The sequence below is a fragment of the Taudactylus pleione genome, unplaced genomic scaffold, assembly GCF_031769625.1.
Source record: "Taudactylus pleione unplaced genomic scaffold, aTauple2 ptg000619l, whole genome shotgun sequence".
Taxonomy (NCBI): domain Eukaryota; kingdom Metazoa; phylum Chordata; class Amphibia; order Anura; family Myobatrachidae; genus Taudactylus; species Taudactylus pleione.
The window spans coordinates 810,526-825,439 of NW_028285021.1; the positions used below are offsets into that span (position 1 = coordinate 810,526).

Sequence of the window (14,914 nt, forward strand, 5' to 3'; positions counted from 1 at the left end):
GCTTTTTGCCAGTACTGTCCCTTGATGACTGAGTCTTATTAAACATAGGTCATAATATAAAACTTAATAAAGACGTAACCTGTGTTCGTATACCTTTTGGCCTGCACCCAGTGGAGGCAGACATTTTGGGTTGAACTACTTATGAGAATACAGCCAATCAGTTGACTAGGAAGTAGTGATGTCATTGAAGCATTGATGAGCTACACCTATCACAAAATGGCCACCTACACTGTGTGTAAGAGATCAGTACATAAAACACTGATTATTGGACTAATGGTGTCAGTACCTAGATTATGTTGCCCTCCTGGCACTAGTAGATAAACTGCATTCCTGTATCTTACTGGCTTTCTTCCCCACGTTATATTACCATATCTCTTTAAATATTTTATTTATCACCCAATTGGCACATTGTTTGGTATGTGGTGAAGATTCTGCTGATGGGATCCACTGTTCCACTATGCTCAGCTCAGTGGGAGAGAATGTTTAATACTTCCAGAATCCCTGGAGAAGAGACAGGTAAGGGCAGCCAATGGTCGTGGTGCTAGCCTTGCTATCTATCAAATATTAACCGTGAGACTTTCTCGCCTGTTGCTGCTATATTGATTTCCAAGGACTGTAATCGTAAGACTTGGAAAAAACAGGTCAAAGGGTTGTCTTACAAAAATCAGTGTGGCTTCTTTAAAATCTGATGCAATGGGACCATTGCTAGTAGTCTGTGGGAATCAAATCTGCTATTGATTTGTGTTCACTCTAAATTTAAATTCATCCCATGTATATTGCATTTGATTTGCTGAATTTATTCCTGCTTGACGTATGTAATGTTTAAAAGTGACATCGGCTGAGCTTTTTGCATGGTCTCACAGGTAATATTTCATTAGGTACCTTGATGTTCCTCCCTGCATCTAGAAGGCTGCTTATCAACTTCTATCCTTTTTATTTTGGTATTTTTGTTCTAGGTTCATGTGGGTCCTTCCTAATGTTTTATGTTCATTTCATTTCTGTATTGCTTTATACCTGTTTAAACATAATATATTTTCCATATCCTTCCCTCATTTTTTTTATCATCCTTTTATGTTTCCTTCCAGCTTATGATTAATAATACCATTCCAATGTGTTCCTACCAGTATGAACGAATGTTCAATACTAGCCGTATACCAGGCGTTGAGACAGGTACAGCCCTGGCCCTGTCTGTCATGTTTTTTAGTCATTGCAATCCTAGCGCATGTGCCGCGAGAACCATATTTAACAAGAGCACGTGGCAGCATAACCTCCAAATTTCTGTGTTCTGATTAATTTTTGTGCAAAGTTTGTTGGCAAAATAAAAAAAGTGAAACCTAACAGTGCAAGTGTGGACCATTTACAAACTGACCGTTTTATGTTATATACAAGGTCCATAAAGTGTGACCGTGCGTGACAATAGCATTTGTCAGTGCAGAGTTTGATGGACCCTGGGTTTCTGTTTGTACACGAACATTAATTTAAGTATGCTCCCCTGCCCAAATGTCTGTGAGAATACAATTGTCTCGGGCATTTTCTGTACCTGGTACCGTAACTCATTCTGAGGTACATATTTTCCGTTTAACACCAGTGATGTTCACACACATATAAAAGTATATATATGAACAGTGAGTTATGATGTCCTCACTTATAATTGCTGAGAGTCTGTTTATTAGAAATACTTATGTTATGTTATAGTAATAATGCTCCCAGTACTATAACTACTTACGGATATTAAGTCAACCCCTAGACCTGCATAAAAGTACTCAGCCTATGGCCACATGTTTTTAAATGGACATCAAATATCACTATATTGTAATTTACAGTAGAGTATACATTGTAATAATCTTTGTTTTGCTATGCCTGTTATACATTATTATTTCTCAAACAGTAGCCTCATAGGAATGACAGTCAGAGGTGACCCTTCTTCTACAAAAGGGGTTTGTTCATCAGCAGTGATGGATACCCACTTAATATAATAGCATTCAAAGATTGTGAACCTGGTTTATTGTGGCCAGACAGAGGCGAGTCTATTGCAGCACCATATATGTTCTTATGCTTTGTATGTAATATGTTCCCTAAGGAAAGGCTAATACACTGAATGTAGAATGAGTACTATGCAGGCTGTACATCAAGTTGCTTTCTGGCTATAGAAAGAATATACGATCTGCTTTATATCAGCCTGCGGATGGCCTTGTTTGTAAATGGATCACACGGTATGCAAGCTTTACAATAATGTCATTGTGTATAACTAATTTTTATATCCTAGTTGCCACATAATGCTGTGTGCCTGAGAATTGTCACCACGCGTTTGCTTAACCAGACATCGTAGTATCTTTGTGCCAATAACCACTTGCCCTGCTCTCTTTGCATGACCTCCTTTTTCACCTTCTGCTGTTTTACGGTCAGTGTTTTCTGCAATCTGCTGACTGTAAGATGCGTAAACGCTCTTTTCAAAGAAATGAATTGCTACAAGCTTCCTGATTCACGGTGTCTGGTGATTGGGTTGTTTAATATTTATTTTGCTCAAAGTTATTTCAACAAAGCATAAGAATACTTCAAAGTATTTAGAGATCAGTTTCTTTCCAGAGTTTTTCTATTAAATTATCACGCAGACCACGTCCTATTATCCGCGTCCTAGTATCTGCTACGGATTAGTATTGAACATAGTGATACTTATAGATGAAATGCGTAGTGTTCGTGTTGTAGTTTAGCTCCCTGTAGTAGACCAACCCTATTGCTTATTACAAAGCTTCCTTGATTTCAATCCGCTTAAATTTTATCATACCTTTCCCAGCCTATCCCCAGTTGTCCCATTACATGACTGAATAATACCCCTGTGCTTGGGTGGTATCTTGATACATGACGGAGCATATATGTATACATCTTTATAAATGTATCTGTCGCTCTGCCTCATGCTGCCATATGGTCTCCGATAATGAATAGCCTTCTCATTTACACTAGGCCTAGGGGATACTTCATGCTGCATTTCTGCATTGTATGGGATGATATACTGTACATTAGAATATTTGACGTCATGGAGAAGCCCTGAGACCTACAGTAAATAGAACATCAGAAATGCATTGTTGCTCCTAAACATACTTTTCATTGAGTTATTTAGTCCTTAGACTAGAGGTTGCTCCAGGCAGCACATTGGGGGAGATGGACTAAGCCTTGGAGAGAGAGAAAGTGAATGGAGATAAAGTACCAACCAATCGGCTCCTTACTTTACAGGCTGTTTGAAAAATGACAGGAGCTGATTGGTTGGCACTTTCTCTCTCCACTTTTTCTCTCCAAGGCTTAGTACATCTCCCCCATTATCTCTCATATATAATGAAATCCAAATTCTGTAAGGGTAGATTGTATAGGTGTAATAGAATGGGAAAGTAATTGCTTACGCTCATTGTCCCCAGATCTGTATAGCCCAAACTGTATTAAGCCTCATCTAATGACAGGAAATAGGGACCCTTTTCGTAATTAGTCCACTGTAGGAGGGCAGTGTCATCCCAAGGGTAGGCGGGCAGTGTGCTTCCAGGGGTAGGCGGCCGGTGTGCTTCCAGGGGTAGGCGGGCAGTGTGCTTCCAGGGGTAGACGGGCAGTGTGCTTCCAGGGGTAGACGGGCAGTGTGCTTCCAGGGGTAGACGGGCAGTGTGCTTCCAGGGGTAGACGGGCAGTGTGCTTCCAGGGGTAGGCGGGCAGTGTGCTTCCAGGGGTAGGCGGGCAGTGTGCTTCCAGGGGTAGGCGGGCAGTGTGCTTCCAGGGGTAGGCGGGCAGTGTGCTTCCAGGGGTAGGCGGGCAGTGTGCTCCCAGGGGTAGGGTTGGGTATAATGTAATTTATTTTCATTATAAACCTCTGATCATTGTAGATACCATACAGCATGTAAAGGACAGCAAGCACATTGTTGTCTACCACAAAGGACGTTACTTCAAAGTGTGGCTGTACCATGATGGAAGGCTGCTAAAGCCAAGAGAGATTCAGCAGCAAATACAGCGAATTCTCGATGACCAGTCTGTACCCCAGCCTGGAGAGGAAAAGCTGGCAGCACTCACTGCTGGTGACAGGTATTTTGCTCTTCCCGAGACCATGTTCTATATGCGCTGTATAAGGGTCACACTCACACAGGACTAATACAGTAATGCAAGAAGGATTTATGGCATTGGTTAGACAACCCTGCCCCCATGGGGACTTATGTGACAATGAAAGAAGTGGTTATAGCGTTAGACACAGCTTTGCCCTCATGGGGGCTCCGATGCTAATACATGCGGCAGTTAGGGCATTGGACAGGTCCGTGGTGCTGCTGTAAAGATGGGCTTCTCCAGTGCTGCCTCTCTAGCATGTACAACGCGCTCTGCTCTTCTTATTGGTCTAGAATGTTGTGGAGATGTGCAATAGAGAAAGCGGGCCCGAAGAAGCAGAGCATTCTGGTTAAAGTTACTTGTATGGTTTATAATATTAAACCTTCTGTCTCTATGGTGTAAAGTCATCTTGGATTATTTTATTTTTGAAAATTTCTACAATCCTTATCTTACACTAATGTGTTATTAATCTACGTATTCTTATTACACAGTATCTGCTGCTAGCTAGTGCTGGGAAATGGGTTGTGGTATGTAAAATGGTGTATTCCTACACTGTAGGCTATATCATCTGAAAATAACTTTGGATCCCTTTTATCAGGTGCCCTACAGTTTGGAATGTGTGACTTGAGCAGAGCGTGTTGTATTGAATTGTAAACCGCGTCATCGAATGTTTGTTCTCTGCTGTTAATTTGAAAGTCCCAAGATATTGACATAACTAATCTGAGATCTGTTGCAAAATAGCAGATATTCTTTACAGTATTATTAGTCATGGGGTATGGGGCACTGCAATAAACGGATTCCTTTGTAATTAAACATCTAGGAGATTACCCTCTTATTTAAAAGAACAGGTGCACTGTTATTTATTGGGGAAACAAAAGTGCTTGCCCCATATTGTAATAATACATATACACCATAAAATACTGTATTGAATAATTCTTAAAAGCAGCCGTAGCCACACTTCTAACAGGAAGCATTGTAAAGGAGTTCATCATATTAAATAATGGTGCATACACACGGTCAGATATCTGAAAGAAAATCTGACATATGTCCCTGCAACGATGAACGATGCGCATTCCAGTTTGTCAGATAACGATATCTGACATCTGATGTTTGCAGGCAGATTTGGTAGATTTTCATTCATTTTAATACTGTCAAAAATCGTTCGTAGTTCATAGAATCTTTGGTAAAATCGTTCGTCGTTTATCGTTCGTCATTCATCTGACAGATCTGACCGTGTGTGTGCACCATTAGAGTGTTATATTATACTATACTATGGTATTTTTTGTTTTTAAAAAGGTGGCATCCTCTATATTAGATTAATTATATTGTGTAAATATGTATAGTATGGAATTTTGGTATTTAAATTTTTTTTATTTATTGCTGTGTACTAACTCAGTATGATGGTTTTCGAGTGTTTGTAGTGGCAATCTTTTAGCCTCCAAAAATGCAGTTACTGTCCCGAAAACATTAGGCGGAGGGCTACGTCTTACCATGTACAGCACAGTGACACCTAGAGGCTATAAAAGAAAGTATAAATGGAATGAACTCTAGGTTTATAAAACAGTATTCTACAGCAGAATCACAGTGACTGTCCTCTTGTTGTTATTAGTGACCATATTCCTAAAGCTTATATATATTTTTTCAGTAACTAAAATGTATATTGTGTGTAATTCAGGGTACCCTGGGCTAATGCTCGCAAAGCTTACTTCGGCAATGGAAGGAACAAGCAGAGCCTGGAGGCCGTGGAGAAAGCTGCTTTTTTTGTAACACTAGATGAGACCGAACAAGGATACGACAGGGAAGACCCAGTGACATCTCTTGACAAATACGCCAAGTCTCTCTTGCACGGAAAATGCTACGATAGGTAATTAGCTGCTTCCTAGGTGATGAGTGTGTTTATGGGTAATTTTGTGTTTCATAAAGCCATTAGGGCTCAGACCATTTTGTTAATTTGTAGTAACTCCATAAATTGATTATTGATAATCTTATACATAAGTTAACTGATCTTGGTCCCAAAAACATAAAATAAGAATTTAATTGGAAACCAAGTAGGAGATGTACTTAGCCTTGGAGAGAGATAAAGTACCAACCAATCAGTTCCTGTCATTAAAATGACAGGGGTAGATATACTAAGCCTTTGAGATAAAGTACCAACCAATCAGCTCCCAAGTAACAAGACCTAACAATAGGAGTTTACAGTCATAATTTTAAGTCCCATCAATTTTGTGTCATATTAGACATTGGTATTTTACAGTTTTGTTTATTGTCATTTTAATATTTTGCCTCTTGGACTTGGATATTTATTATTGATCTAATAAAAGTTACGTTTTAGTTGAATATTTATTTAGTGATAACCCTATACAGTTCATATATGAAATCTGTGACTGCCCAATATAAGAATACTTTAATATTTTTTTGTGAATCTAGCTTTCAAGATATCCACCGTGGTGGTAATAAAAATTAAAAAAACACACATATAAATTAATAATTAAAAAAAAAATTGGGGCTGACTAGAAGGACCTGTAATTTTTTTCTGCTGTCAAATTAATTTGTATGTTTCTGCACATGCATCTCTCATTTATGGTGTATATAAAATTGTGGTAATTGCACTATGTAATCTGGTCTAGGTGGTTCGATAAAACAATAAGCTTCATTGTCTTCAAGAACGGGAAGATGGGTATGAACTGTGAGCATTCCTGGGCTGATGCCCCGATCCTTGGTCATCTATGGGAGGCAAGTTATTCTCATTAATTGGTTATTGATATATAAACTACGTATTCCCCAGTGGTGTGTAGTAATGAAATATACAGACATCGTCACTATTCTGGCAAGTCTGTCTTATTTTTTTATTTTATTTTTTAAAGCGGCCATCATTTAAAAAGGCAAATCCTCATCTGTTTTGCCTTTTCAATGATTACTGTTTAGATAAAATAAGGCATACTTGCCGAAATAGCACCGATGTCTACATCTCGTTTACTATTACAGTTCCACTTTAGATTGCTACTTATAAATAGACATTTTAGGAATGATAGGAAGGGCACTGGTTGCAAGGGCATACAAGCACACATTTGTAATATTAACCCTGCTGTTCTGCTCGGGTCTACTATACTCATGTACTGTTCGGGTCAATATGACACGTATCATAAAATTACGCTTTTCACTAATATTCAAACAATGGATGTTCTCCAAAGTTTTATTAGAGTAAATAAACATTCAGATGAACAAGCCAAAATAAACAATAATTACGAACGAACTGACACCGAAACAAATTTTGTTTTGGGTCAAATAGACCCAAACAGTACAGCAGGGTTATTGCACTTGATACAAAAAGGTGAAACGATGACATAATCCAAATGTAAACCAATGAACTGACACTGTATTCATAATTTTCTGAATTTTGATTTTTGAAGTAATGTATAAGCATAAAAAAGAGCGCTTGCATAATGAGTAAGATGTACAACTATGGATCTGAGAAAATAAAAGATAAGAAAATTATAAAATAGAGTAAAAGTAATAAAAAGTAAAATTAAGATAAAAAGTAAAGGATAATAAAATAATATGATCTCTGGGCAATGCTGTGAAGAAAAAATTAAATTAGAGATTGTGGTATTAACCACTATGTGTTTATAGTTTTTTTTGTGGGCATTTGTGTGGAGCCCGGCTGTGGGGGTTGTAGATGTTGCGGGCTTTGAGAGCGGTGTCACTTGCTCGATGTTTTGGAGACACTGGCAGGTTCTAACTAGCTGACCCTCTTTCTACCTTTGCCTACCTTTGCCTCCTGGCAGCGGTCACCTCTTCCTAAACTGATTTAATGTGTCATTTATTTGTTACACACCGTTAATGTTGGTAATCATGAGAAGCGGGTGCCAAGGCAAGTACGATTTAATTCATCAGTTTTAAAAAAAAAAACTGTAAACCTGCAAAGGCAACTATACAAGAGCAATTTATCTTAAGCCATTTTTTGCTATATTATGACACATTTAACCCATGTTTCTGGCACGCTGATATTGCCAGATGGTGTTTTTTTTTTTTTTTAAATACAAACCTTGTTTTATTATTACAGTATGTCATGGCTACTGATAAGTTTGACTTGGGATACTCAGAGGATGGGCATTGTTTAGGAGAGATCAACCCTAGCATCCTTTCTCCCAGCAGACTGCAGTGGGATATCCCAGAAGAGGTAAGACAAGTGGTTTTATATACACCGATCATGGGCCTTATTGAGTTGTTTGCACACATAGACATTTATTATAATTGCAATGGACACTTGGTTTCTACATCTGTATTTTAAATCACATTTATCTTAACCCAGCATATTGATGTGGGTGGTGCAAAGATATACCCATTATCATAATTTTATATGAATATTTAAATAAAGAGCCAAGTGTTAAAAATGTAGATTTTGTTGCATGCATTTTCTTTCCCCCATGGCTCTGTTCCAGATGAATAATTCTAATCTAGTGTTTTACACCTCTTATGTTCTCTTTGAGCAAGATATTCATTTGACAGTTACAGTAAACACAAGAATGACTGTGCCATAACACAGTTTCCCTCCGGCTTCCTTGTTTCAGTGCCAAAACGTGATCGAGAATTCCTTGACTGTTGCCAAAACTCTTGCAGATGACGTTGACTTTCATTCATTCCCTTTTGATGCTTTTGGCAAAGGCCTCATCAAGAAAACAAAGACAAGCCCCGATGCCTTTGTGCAGTTGGCTCTCCAGCTGGCACACTACCGGGTAAGTAGTTAGAAGTTTATATTTTACATGTTGATAGTACTTTTGGTAACCGTGTAATTGTCACCTGCACACCGCAGAGGTAGAAATCATAGAGGCTGAACCAATGATAGTATCCATTTACCTGTGTTCATATCAGGACAAGGGCAAGTTCTGTCTGACCTATGAGGCCTCCATGACCAGACTGTTCAGAGAAGGCAGGACCGAGACTGTCCGCTCCTGTACAATTGAATCCAGTGACTTTGTTATGGCCATGGCAGATCCCAAACATAATGTAAGTATTTACTGGGGTTTCTCAACTTCATATTACTTGTATATGCTCTCCTGTAACCTGTTGCTTTTTCTGTCTTCTGACTGAGTCAGCCATGACTTTTTACCAGTTGTTTATGTTCATTGTCCTTGGATATGGCGCACACATAATCTGTGGATACAATTGTATCCAGTGCAGAGGTCAACTGAGATGTGTCAACCAGGGCCTTTAAGTAAGATAAATTATGTTGTATAAATATGTATAGTATGGCAGTGGACAGTGAAATAATTATGTTGACTTAAAGAGGAGTCCGACTGTCACTTACAGGACCTGGCGTAGGATGCTACCTTCTCCTGCTTCTTGCTGGTGGCACTGCACTTAAGCAACGGGCGCCTGGCAATTCCTTGTACTTAGGTTACCTCAGGTCATCTACAGTAGGTGCAGCATTTTCCCGGCTTCCCCGTGGTTCCAGAGGCTTGTGTGTCCATGTGTGCCAGACTGGGCTTGTTGCTTTTCCCTTACCTTAGCTTGTCCTCACTCTTCTTCTGGTTTCCAACTTTGTACGTCATAGTCCATTAGTGTGCCAGACCTTAGATCCCTGACCCATCTCTTCCATACTGCCTCAGTATCCCACATCCTACAGTTACTAGCTTATTGTGCAAGGGGGTAGCTCAGAGGGCTGTGACCTGTAGGGCACCCAGCAGCAAAGGCCAAACCTCTTCACTGGTGTGTGTGTTTGGTGTGGGGGTGCTAAAGTTGTATGTCAATAATGAGCCCGATATCCCCCAATTTCTTCTTTGTAACAGCCAGTAGCGGCTGCAGTGCAGTCCAAAATTCAAATAGGGGAGCCACAGCAACTGCCAAGTGGCTGGCGATGTTTGGCAGAATTCGGGGTGGCAGTTGGTGTGGCTCCCACAGGAGCCGCCACTGGTAACAGCCGTGATAATAGCATATAAAGTAGCAGAAATACACTTTCCAGAGGTAATGTACAAACTAATGGAGCATACACACGGTCAGATTTTTCTTCAGATCTGAACGATAACGATTTAAAAAATCGTTCAATCGTTCATATCTGAAGGAAAATCTGACATATCTGTCGGATGAACGATTTGAACAATGCGCGTTCCAGATGGTCAGATAACGATATCTGACATCTGATGTGTTTGCAGTCAGACTTGGACGATTCCATTCATTTTAATGCAGTCAAAAATCATTCAAATCGTTCAAATCTCTGGTAAAATCGTTCAAATCGTTCATCTGACAAATCTGACCGTGTGTATGCTCCATAATAAACTTAAAATAATCTTGAGATAGAAAACACAATAATTTAATGACATTTCTAAAATGCTTCCAGGCTTCAGTAATCCTGCCTAAATATTTGGCCCAATATTGGTAATACTCTTGTCAAATGAAAAAAAAAATACACAAAAAGTTGGATATCACATTTGCCAAACCATATTTATATGAAGGAGGCTGCAGAATTCTCCTTTAAATATCTGTATCAGTTTAATTATAGCAAAGCTAAGTTTACATTTATAGTGCTGCTGTAGTAAGACGATAACTGTTGAGATTCTTCTTAGTCACAAATGTGCCCGATTGGTATACGAGCCAGACTCAAAACCTGAATAATTTTGTCTTTTTTTTGTTTGTTTTTTTCTTTCTTTTTTTCTACAGTATGAATCTAGAATTAAATTATTCAAGGCTGCAGCAGAGAAACACCAGCAAATGTACCGTCTGGCCATGACCGGGACTGGAATCGATCGTCACCTCTTCTGTCTTTACGTAGTGTCAAAGTACCTGGGGGTGGACTCCCCTTTCCTTAAAGAGGTAAAAGATTAGTGTCAGACTCACTATTGCTTTCCGTCATTAATATGTGCTCCTTTAGTATTACTATACCTCAAATATTGTCTTTCTTTAATCCAGACCAATGGGCCATCCAGTTGCTTTGCTATTAGTTGCCATCATTATCAGTGACCACCTTACACTAGGAACAAATGATACACTAGAAACACACATTCATGCTTATGCCTAGCTCTGCATAGCACGCATTTGAGCTGCCTGCTCCTGTTTCTGACTCCTCCCTCTCTTCTGGGTTTATTTGCCCATGGACTGTTACTTTACAACTCTTGAACTGCTGATGTATATTTTTCTCTAACTGAAGGTATATAGGTAGTGTTGTATATAATTGTTATCTATTTGGCGTGTGCTTTCCTCTAACACTGGGGTGGTTTCTGGTCCCCTTGTCTTCTCATTTCCGTGGTTTCTGGTCCCCTTGTCTTCTCATTTCTGTGGTTTCTGGTCCCCTTGTCTTCTCATTTCTATGGGTTCTGGTCCCCCTGACTTCTCATTTCTGTGGTTTCTGGTCCCCTTGTCTTCTCATTTCCATGGTTTCTGGTCCCCTTGTTTTCTCATGTCTGTGGTTTCTGGTCCCCCTGACTTCTCATTTCTGTGGTTTCTGGTCCCCCGTGTCTTCTCAGTTCCTTGGTTTCTGGTCTTCTTGTCTTCTCATTTCCATTTAGCTTAAAAAGAGGATTTGATGAAATGGCTGGTCCATTAGTGTTTCGATTTTCCTATGACTTCTTGACACAGGTTCAACATGGTGCTTGATAATTATTTAATTGGCTTTTCATGTGCCTCCTCTAAGCCTTTGGATCTAGCTGTGTTTAATATTCCTGTGCTGACTAGTAAAGCCGTCTTCCTCTCAGTAGATGCTTTAACAAGTATTTAAGATCTTTCTTGATTCTGATGTAGGAAGCAGTACTATCCAGTACATTATTGATCCTTACCCTTCATCACAGAAATAATACAAATGACAGACTTGGGTGTCATGAGGCCTTGCTATGTAGCATCATGTTCTCCTGATCTAGTCTAATGTTGTGAAAACATGCCAAGTCCCCATCAGTCATATTGTGATACTCCAGATGACTGTTAGCAAGCGTATAGACTGGTAGTCTAGCTGCCTTCAGGTTTACATTCCATACTTTTGGGATTAGAGTTATTCTAGTCATGGTAATAGAAGGTTTCTGCTGAACAGATATCATGGTGTCCAAGGGTTTGTCCATAAAAATATTAAGGTTCCCTGGTGTGAATCGTCTTTTGAGCCCTGGAATGTTTTTAGACTAATGCTTTAGGAGAACTAAATGGGCCCATATATCAGCACCACAATTCCCTGACACCAATCTGATCGGCCGACTGTGGATCGGAAATTCTGCATGTTAAAACTCCCTAAATCACCGATCCTCCAACATTTTTTGGTCGGGATCAGCAAATCGGGGAAATGCAACATGTTGGATATTCCTGATGCCCTGACCAAGACATCAGGGGATGGGGGATTGCTGCAGTCTGTCGCAAGTTTATGGGCCCCATTGCTGTTTAAATATTTTTCTCTGAATGGAGGTGATTGCTCTATGCACCTGGTATGTCCCACCTGGAATATCATGTTCTGTTACTATGTATCTGCTCAGTATTCTTTTCATATACATATCACCTCTCTTGTCTTTGTTATATGTAAATTGACCTTGTCTGGCAGTGGGTGGGGTTGAGCTAACATAGAAATAATATATTATTTCTTCTAAATTGGCCTGGCTTCTGTTAGTGCAGCGTAACACCCCCACCTTCTGAAAAATATCTGTGTCCATGAGAAGATAAATGTAATATTAATTGAATTTTGTCTTTTTAAATGTGGAATGATACTTGTCAGTGTAACAGATCTGTGAATTATTTGTATGTAAGTGAATGGTGCCAGCACAATTTCATTCTGATAGGTTCTGTCCGAGCCATGGAGACTGTCAACAAGCCAGACACCCCAGCAGCAGGTTCACCTGTTCCAGTTAGAAAAGTTTCCAGAAAACGTTTCCAGCGGTGGTGGCTTTGGTCCTGTAAGTTAAATCTGCTTTGTTAATCCACCTTCTATAATAAAAAATGCAATGATGTAAAAAAGCCACATAACATAACTTAGAATACATGTTCCAATATAAAAAGGTTTCTCATGTTTTGTACAAGTGTTAATGTGAACATATTTATTCTTCTTTAGCTAACATTCTATAGCAAATGTCTGCAAAGAAATAAACAACTGTGTTAATATGTTGTTGTCTTTGTCAGGCTTTCAGATAGGAAGTGCAGTATGCACAGGAGAAGTCTCACCCAAGATCAGAGCTATTAGATGAATGGAAAAGAGGAAAAATACTGCATGCTAAAGTGATTGGATGTAATGTTAAAACTATACCAATTTTATACTAAGCAGATTCCAGTGAAAAAGTTACAATTATTGGTATAATGAATGTATATCACTTAAAAATCAATATTTAAAAGGAACAAAGAATTGCACACACCAGAAATTGTCTGTACAGGTTCCACTTCTTTGAACAATGACAAAATGACAGCACTTGACACTTTTTATTGCTCCATGATGACTGTTCTCAGAAGGTAATAATACCTACTGGGGAAATCGCCAGCGTGGAGCACTGAAACGCAACATGTGCTGTCATTTTGTTATTTTGCCAGGTACTCGTTATACCTTATAGTAGATACTTTCTGTCTGGACATTGTTCAGAGAAGTGGAATCTGTACAAACTATTCCTAAAGGTGCCTATCCATTAGGCGACCTGAAAGTCTGAACGTCTAGCATTCAGACCTTCAGGTCGCCGAGGTGCGGTTCCCACACTGAACAGCGTTCACTGAACCGTCATTCAGTGAAGGAGCCCGACCTCCTATCTCTGAACATGCCGAACCTAACGAGCGTCGTCAGGTTGACGAGCATGTTCAGTAGATAGTCGGGGACGGCAAGGACCCAGCGTGCACGCGCATCGCTGGTCCTTGCCGGCTATCCATTACCCGACTTTGTGAACAATGCGACCAGAACCTCCTGGTTTTGGTCGGATTGTTCACAAAGTCTGGTAATGGATAGGCCCCTTAAGGTGGTGAGACCACCAGATACTGGACTGTCATTTGTGTATTCTTTCTATGTATCTATCTATGTACCAGAGGAATCATGCATTGTTCTGCAATAGGCTGTCTATTACACTCTTTATGCTTGCAATATTATCTACTTTGAACTGCCTAATTTGGGTTCCATTTGGGAATTTGTTCCCTTTTGTCCAGCTGTAAAACACTTGTATGTTTATATTGTGTTACCAAAGCACTATTTTGATATACTTGAGCTTACTTGGCAAAAAATATGCCGCGCCTATATAAGTGCAATTCTTTGTTACTTTGATTTTTAGTTGATACATTTATTTGTATAATAAATATGTAAACATTCTGCTCTGATCTCTGTTTAGTATAAAATTTGCGGTATTTTGGGTATATTACATTCATCTTACAACACTATAGTACTTTATGTTTGTACAGTTATTTTGATGGGGAGTTGGCACCCTAGTTAGTTGAGCGGCTGTTTTTTTTTTCTTGTTTGTTTTTATAAAATTGGGGAGCTTCAATATTTTCACGTTTGGAAATATTAGTGGCCCTTTTAAATCAAGTATTTGGCATTTTGAGTTTATTTAGGAATTGTATTCGGCAATATGAAGATTCAGCAAATGGGTGAGAATGTATTTGGTTTTCTCCTCAACAATTTTTTAACAAGTTCCTAATGATGGTCTGATATGTTTGCAGGTGGCTGACGATGGATACGGTGTGTCCTATATAATTGTTGGTGAAAACCTGATTAACTTTCACATATCAAGCAAATTCTCAAGCCCCGAGACAGTAAGTACATATGAATGTGCTAAAGCTTTAATGATTTTTTTTATTTTAGATAGGGATTTTACTCAACCTCCCTTTCCCTTTGGTAAGTTGGTGGTAGACCTTCAACTGAAACCATTTTTTTTAATTATGCAAACATGCTAATACTCCAAATTAA

The 14,914-nt window shown here is 39.2% G+C and overlaps 1 protein-coding gene across 2 annotated transcripts in view; it reads left to right on the forward strand.

The window, feature by feature from the left end:
* The window catches only part of LOC148479628 (carnitine O-palmitoyltransferase 1, liver isoform-like), a 74,503-nt gene that overhangs the window by 49,031 nt on the left and 10,558 nt on the right, over positions 1 to 14,914 (forward strand). The window contains exons 9-18 of one of the 2 annotated variants that reach the window (XM_088454497.1): positions 429 to 516; positions 3,864 to 4,059; positions 5,750 to 5,938; positions 6,702 to 6,807; positions 8,138 to 8,254; positions 8,646 to 8,810; positions 8,947 to 9,081; positions 10,732 to 10,884; positions 12,822 to 12,935; positions 14,668 to 14,760. In XM_088454497.1, the coding sequence (XP_088310623.1) occupies positions 429 to 516; positions 3,864 to 4,059; positions 5,750 to 5,938; positions 6,702 to 6,807; positions 8,138 to 8,254; positions 8,646 to 8,810; positions 8,947 to 9,081; positions 10,732 to 10,884; positions 12,822 to 12,935; positions 14,668 to 14,760 (1,356 nt within the window). Of the gene's footprint in view, positions 1 to 428; positions 517 to 1,085; positions 1,171 to 3,863; positions 4,060 to 5,749; positions 5,939 to 6,701; positions 6,808 to 8,137; positions 8,255 to 8,645; positions 8,811 to 8,946; positions 9,082 to 10,731; positions 10,885 to 12,821; positions 12,936 to 14,667; positions 14,761 to 14,914 lie in introns of both variants that reach the window. The other variant, XM_088454498.1, reaches the window with a different exon arrangement.